The 7,452-nt window shown below is 40.1% G+C and overlaps 1 protein-coding gene across 2 annotated transcripts in view; it reads left to right on the top strand.

The window, feature by feature from the left end:
- The window catches only part of LOC148364819 (proto-oncogene tyrosine-protein kinase Src-like), a 51,322-nt gene extending 44,316 nt beyond the window's left edge, over positions 1 to 7,006 (top strand). Inside the window, exons 9-12 of one of the 2 annotated variants that reach the window (XM_088339014.1) lie at positions 1,434 to 1,510; positions 1,594 to 1,747; positions 2,901 to 3,032; positions 4,955 to 7,006. In XM_088339014.1, coding sequence (XP_088195140.1) covers positions 1,434 to 1,510; positions 1,594 to 1,747; positions 2,901 to 3,032; positions 4,955 to 5,163 — 572 coding nt within the window. In that variant the 3' untranslated portion in view covers positions 5,164 to 7,006. The remainder of the gene's footprint in view (positions 1 to 1,433; positions 1,511 to 1,593; positions 1,748 to 2,900; positions 3,033 to 4,954) is intronic. The other variant, XM_088339013.1, reaches the window with a different exon arrangement.
- Positions 7,007 to 7,452: the final 446 nt, after the last annotated feature.

Consider the following 7,452-nt stretch of genomic DNA (forward strand, 5'->3'; position numbering starts at 1 on the left):
ATAACCTTTTTAGGCTGTACCTTTTTTGGTTCTTTGTAGGTCAGAGGTTGCTGCCCGTGGGATTAGGGTTGTATGTGAAAATGTGAATGAGGCAGGAATATTCACCAATCTGACACTGTAAATCATGACCTGCATTTAATAAGTACGAGAATAACGCTGCAACGCACCATCAAGTAATGATAGTAGAGTTACAAAAACGTATTACTGTACTGTATGTGTAACAGTACTAGTTAAAGGGAAGTAATTGCGTTCCAGGAACATGTTCATTTGTAAAGAGCTAATCCCAACCAATGTTCCCTGTAATTTTCCTTACGGGTCTGAGCGTTCACACAAAGTCGGTGAGCAACGCTTGAAACAACAGTGAGCAACAGCAATCCCAAGTGTGGCAACTAAATCATTATCAAATATGTTCAAAACTTGACATCATGTTACATTTTGCTGAGTTTCCGGCAATGCAAAATTATTTTTCTCTTTTGAATGAATTGACTCATGTATTATTGCAAAGGTTGTACGGCCTACAAACGTCGTTTGTTTTTACAATTCTTTCACAAGATATCCATTTCTTTTTTTTTCCTGGTATCTTTTGTCGCAGAATACTAACATTTTTGGGGGCTTATTTAGTCGGTTGCATGGTACAGAACTGTATTTGATCACATTTTGTAGTGGAAGTACAATGTTGGCAACAAGATTGACTTGATAGATTTTGGAAATTATTTGAATGCAACACAAACTTTATTTTATTTCTACCTGTTTTTTTTCTCCTTTTTTTTAAATTCCTTTTTAAAAATATCTCATTGTGTTTATATTTTTCTTGCTTTTTTGTTCTCTAATACCTTTTTTCCTTTATTTGTTTCTTTCTTTTTTTCTGGCTTTTTCTGAATTTTTCCTGCTCTTTTTTTCTCTTTTTCTCTCCTTTCGTTTCTTCTCAGCTTTTCACTTCTCTTTCATTTTAGTATTTTTTTCTTTTTTGCTCTACTTCCCCCCTTCCTTTGTCATGTTGTGCATAATTTTTACAAATTATTTGGTCATGTAGGGATTAAAGAAGCAAAAACAACCTGGAGAGCCGTTTGGGACCTGAAAGAGCCGGTCCTTTTTAGTGAGCTGAGCTGAAGAAGCCGGTTCTCGAAAAACTCTACTGACTTTACTCAACTTCGTTCTATTTCGACATTGACTTCAAAATACCACATTTAGAACACAGCGTCAGGGGAACCCGTGTATTTTTACCTTCATGCACTGTAACTGACTTAATTCGCTTCTTAATTAGCAATTTTGAGCCCTGATTTTTGTGAGCTGGCAAGATTTTCTTGTGCGCGGAAAAGCTCTGGACGGTGGGCACACACGGGAACATTGATCCCAACACTGTTTATTAATAATACTTGTATTATTTTAACTCCCTTCTTCTTTCTAAGCGATGTTTCTGTTTCCCCCTACAGGAAGCTTATTGGACTTTTTAAAAGGGGAAGCAGGCAAAATGCTTCGACTGCCTCAGCTAGTGGACATGGCGGCACAGGTTGGGCCTCTAGCACATAGCATCCCATAATCCCACTATGTGAACAAGGTGACCACATTCTCTTTGTGGGGCCTTTTATCCAGATCGCAGCGGGGATGGCGTATGTGGAGAGGATGAATTACGTCCACAGAGACTTGCGTGCTGCCAACATTCTGGTGGGAGACAACCTGGTGTGCAAGGTGGCCGACTTTGGCTTGGCGAGACTCATTGAAGACAACGAGTACACCGCCAGACAGGGTAAAATTCATTCAATTGGCATGTTTTGTTCCTCTACAAACAAACTGAATTTGTTCAACAACAAAAATGAGATGCAATGCAATTCAAACAAACTTGCTGTGAAATATAGCTTAGTACGCAAATTCAGGTGTCCGTTAGTGGGTAGCTAACTTGGACAGGCTTTATCTAGTGGTAGCCTCTTGGATTGCTTGTTACCTAGATATTCCCTCGCGTGTCAAAGTATTTGGTTCCAAAATTTCATATAGAAATTTCAGATACTACATACAGAGGTATGACTACAGTATGTCATCCTCCTAATCAAAATACAGTGGAACCTCGGTTTTCGAACGCCTCTCAGTTCGAACAAATCGGTGTCGGACCAAAAATGTAGAGAAATTCTTGCTTCGCTGTTCGGTCAAAAAATCAGTAGTTCGAACGCCGGTAATGCGTGAGTGCGTATGCTAGGGTGCGATGCTGAGCGACCCAAGGGTGTTTTAGCCCCTTATTATGCCTCCGAAGAAAGTCAGTGCAAGCTGCAAAGTTGCTACAGGTGAAAAAAGAAAAGTAGTGCGTACAACTATTTCATTTAAGAAAGAATTAATAGCACAATATAAGGGAGGTGTGCGATCGCCTTCTGCTGACCACCACAAAGGTAAGAAATCCTATTCATAAGATTACAATAACGCGAACGTACGATTAGCCTGGGTTAGCTTTAAGTTTACGTTAAACATTCAGGGTGTTGGAACGGAGCCCAACATTTAGGGTGTTGGAACGGAGCCCCCTTTCCAATGAACCGCTCACCTCTTGTTGTTGTAGAGACCCGGGTGCTAAATGACTTGTAAACGACCTGATTTTTTTATTTTTACACGTTCATGTTAGCGTAATCTTTCGTACGGAAGATTACGATAACGCGAACGTACGATTAGCCCGGGTTAGCTTTATGTTTACGTTAAACATTCAAGGTAAACATTCAGGGTGTTGGAACAGATTAAAACGATTTACATTACTTTTAATGGGAATAATGATTTCGGTGATCGAACAAATCGGTTTTCGAACAGGGTTCTGGAACGGATTATGGTCGAGAACCGAGGTTCCACTGTATTTGATGCGGTTTATAAGTAACACATTTGGCTTGTATGAACGTCTTTTTTTCCCCTTCTCCGTGATGGATCAGGAGCCAAGTTTCCCATCAAGTGGACAGCACCCGAGGCAGCTCTTTATGGCCGTTTCACCATCAAGTCGGATGTGTGGTCATTTGGGGTGCTACTCACGGAGCTGGCCACCAAAGGCCGAGTCCCTTATCCAGGTAAATCCTCACACCAAAGTCTGCTAAAGAATGTCCTTGAAACTGGTTCTTGTCTGCTCGCTAGCCAATAGCACACATGGTTTCGGAAAATAAACAACCAATTTGCATCCCAAACCAGTCAGAATGGTGTATTTTCTAAATGAAAATATGTTTCTCTAAGTTGTGCATATTAAAGAGATCGCTGTACTAGAGATTGCACAGTCTTTTTGTATTCGGAATTCAAGAGAAAAAACAAAAAAAGAAATGAACTGGCTGGCAACCAGTTGAGGGTGTCCCCTGCCCACTGCCCGAAGATGGCTGGGATGGGCTCCAGCACCCCCCGCGACCCTACTGAGGATAAGCAGTGCAGATAATGGATGGATGGATAAACAAACCACAATATAAACATGCATTTTTTTTTAATTATTGTAACGTCAAAAAATGTGCACTTATTTTACACAACATAAGCAACCTAAAAGGAGTTGACTTAATTGTCCACCATCTTTCTGCTACGAGTTCCTGAAACCTCAAAAAGGCTAGGCAAACAAATTAGAAGAAAAATAATGTGTTTTAGTCACTTTTGAGTCTACTTAGTTTATATCTTTCGTTGTGCTTTTTAGCACTCATTTTGTTTGCGGTACACAGTACAGCAGCATCTAGTGGTAATACACACTGTCCCCTTTAAAAAATGGAAGGTAGTATTTTAAATTTCTTTTTTTTTTAACAACTTTTTATTTCTCACATATCTTTCAACAGAGAGTTGAGTCACCCACCATAGAACATCATAATATTTTATGCTCCTAGGCAATGTTCCCTGTAATTTTCCTCGGGTCTGAGCGTTCACACAAAGTCGGTGAGCAGCGCTTGAAACAACAGTGAGCAACCATAATCCAGAGTGTGGCAAGATAATTAATTATCAAACATGTCCAAAACTTGACATCAAACTCGAGTTTCCGGCAATGCAAAATAAATGTCTTTCTTTTGAATGAATTGACTCATGTACTATTGCAAAGGTTGTACGGCCTACAAACGTCGTTTGTTCTTACAATTCTTTCACAAGATATCCATTTATTTTTATTTCCTGATCTATTTTGTCGCACAATATTAACATTTTTGGGGGCTTATTTATTCGGTTGTAAGATACAGAACTGTACTTAATCACATTTTTTAGTGGAATGTTGGCAACGAGATTCACTTGAAATAATTGGAAATTATTTGAATGCAACACAAACTTTTTCTGCTTTTTTCTGTGTTTTTTTTTTCTACTTTTTTTAATTCCTTTAAAGATAATCTCATTGAGTTCATTTTTTCTGAGCTGTTACTTTTTTCTTTTTGATCTCTATTTACTTTTTTCCTACATTTCTTTCTTTTCTTTTTTTCTGGCTTTTTTCTAAATTCTAATTTCTCTTCCTTTTCACTACTTTTTCATTTTGGTATTTTTTTTCATTTTTTTCTATTCCCCCCTTCCTTTAAGTCATTTTGTGCATAATTTTACATAATATTTGGTCAAGTTGGGATTAAAGAAGCAAAAACAACCCGATGAGGCGTTTAGGACCCGAACGAGCCGGTTCCTTTTAGTGAGCCGAGCCGAAGAAGCCGGTTCCCCGACAAACTCTACTAACTTTACTCAACTTCGTTCTCCTTCGACTCGACTTCAAAATACCGCATTTAGGACACAACGTCAGGGGAACCCGTGTATTTTTACCTTCATGCACTGTAACTTTGACTTAAGTCGCTTCTTAATAAGTAATTTTGAGCCCTCATTTTTGTGCGCCGGCTAGATTTTCCTGTGCGCTGAGAATGTGCGAGCAGTGCACAATTGCGCACGCGCGCAGCTTAGAGGGAACACTGCTCCTAGGTGTTCTGCCAGTAGGGCATGATGTTTTTTCAAGCTACTGTTGAGGGGGTAAGCTGATGTAAAACTTGTTCCTTCCCCCCTGCAGGCATGGTAAACCGCGAAGTCCTGGACCAAGTCGAGCGCGGCTACCGGATGCCCTGCCCGTCCGAGTGTCCCGGCTCCCTGCACGAGCTCATGTTGTCCTGCTGGAGGAAGGACCCAGAAGAAAGGCCCACTTTTGAATACCTGCAGGGCTTTCTAGAGGACTACTTCACCTCCACGGAACCCCAGTACCAACCCGGGGAGAACTTATAGAACCGCAAACACATTTTTCCTCACACATGCACACTGACACCGATACGTCCACTCCAAAAACACAGAATCTGCACTGAACCACCTCAGAGGAACACTGAAACCTGTGAGGAAGCCTCTGTGCCACCATGGACCTGCAGAAGCTTCTTTTTAGACTTTCTGTAACATTTGTTAAGGACACACTCAGGCTTTGATGAACCGAGGTACGAAACTGACGTGAAAGCATCTCAAGACTGCTTCAAAGGGTAGCAAAGGTCCAATGAAACTCTCCCCGTCTTACGTTTTTTCTGGCTAGCAAAAGAAACGGGTGCGCAATGCTTCTTGGCACTCCTTGTAAAAGCAAGAAACTTCAATCTGGAATAAGGAGTGGTTGACTTGACGCATTATTTTACTATCAGAGCCATAACTAAGGTGGAACATTTGCAGTCAATTTCCATGGGACGTCAATTTGTGGAGTTTTTAAAGACGGCAACAAGATTAGAAAACAGTTTTTTTCGCACAGCTTGCAAATTAATCAGATGTGAGTCGAAAGGGAAACCTCTAAAACAAGCCTAGTTGGGGTCTTTTTGATTCATTTTGAAATGCCTGCTTTTATGTCACAAAATATTTTTTAATCGAGAGGCTGCGTGTGAAACTCGCTCCGATATCGGAGCAAAAACGAGTCAATCAACTGATGGATGATCACTGGGAAAGCTGATCCTGCAATTTTTGGGGAAGTGCTTGTTTATATCCATAGATTTTTGTTTTCCAGTTTAAAAAAAATTCCTAGTAATTTGGAAAAAGTTTGATGTGTGCAAATATTAAACTCATGAAATGATCTAATGACTGGACAAGATCCGAAAAGGCAGACCCGTTTTTCTGGATGTGCAGAGTGAAAGGGACCATTCCTCTCTTTCTTTCTCTGCCTCCTATCAGCATCCCTCCAGTTTTTAACAGTGCTGCTGCTTTTCAATCTCCTTGGTCTATTCAAGGAAGTGTGTTAAGTAGTTTAGTAGACACTCAAAAAAGGAGAGAAGACATTAATGGATTTTGAACTTGCAAGAAGATCAGGGGACAGCCCAAAAATCAGATAAGAAATTCCAGCCTATTCTAAAAGCCCTCCACTGAACCCTTTATTTTTCATTTTACAGCAGATACACCCTAAGGGGTTTGAAATCAAATAACAGTAACTTGGTTGGCCGTTAGTGAAAATGATGTAAACGGTGCTTAAGACCCAAAACATCGGTGAGGCATTGTAGTAAAAATAACAAACTAGGATCCTATTGGATCTCCTTTGCAGATTTTTATTATTATATACAGAAGACAAGTAGCAATCAGTAAGTATGTTTGCTATAAACAAAGTGGCTACGTCAGGTCCTGTTCAAATCCGGTCGAAAGGAATAACACATTTTGGTCATAGTGGTCCCATCCATTATTACGGCTTACTCTAACTCTGGTGCCGTTTTCATAAGGTTCGACTTAAATGTTTGCTTGTGGTCTTGATGTGTCATTTGTGGTAAGGCTATCTTCAGGGTGTTTCAAAATGGTTGACCGAATCTAAATGCCCATAGCCAGGGATCAGAATTTTCCGCGGATCCGCGGATTTCCGCTGTTTTTGAACCCCAAAGGCATTCTGACTTTTTCACTTTTTCTCTTGCGTAGCAAACAAATTCAAAATCCGACTGTCTCACTCTTTCCTTTATTGCTCTGGCGCACCCTGGCGGCCGTTAGAAAAATTGGCCGCATTGTTGCTCAAGGTGCAGGGACTAAACTGCATTTGAACTTATCTTGCAGTATTTACCAAAAAATCAGTTATGTGGGCAAATTATTTTAATCTTCTAAAAATGTTACTTAAATGTTAAATATAAGCATGGTTTTGGACAAGTAAATTGCCTAAAACCCAGGAGCTTGGGGTGGGGTGGGGGGGGGCTCCGCCCTGCTTTATTCCTGGACCCTGGCTATTTCAGCTGAAAATGAAAATCTCCATTCTGATCCCTGCATAGCTCATGGATCTTAATGAGACTAAGTACACTTTATCTTGAAGGTCATATATTTTATTGTTTAATTTACAAAGAAAAGTACAAAAATGTGTTGGTTATGTGACAGATTTTCAATATGAGCATCACCTGTGACTCTGCACAAGTTTCTGTAGCCAGGGTTGGGTAGGGTTACTTTAACTGGATTACTTTCAATTACTTTTGGATGACTCCGATACCAAATATGCTAATAAAAGACAAAAGAAACTAAATATGAATAGAATTACTGAATTTTGTGCAGGCTTGGGGAGTAACGGCAAAAATGATGTTGGCAAGC

Source organism: Urocampus carinirostris, chromosome 6 (assembly GCF_059441175.1).
Source record: "Urocampus carinirostris isolate Australia breed hairy pipefish chromosome 6, RoL_Ucar_1.0, whole genome shotgun sequence".
Classification (NCBI taxonomy): domain Eukaryota; kingdom Metazoa; phylum Chordata; class Actinopteri; order Syngnathiformes; family Syngnathidae; genus Urocampus; species Urocampus carinirostris.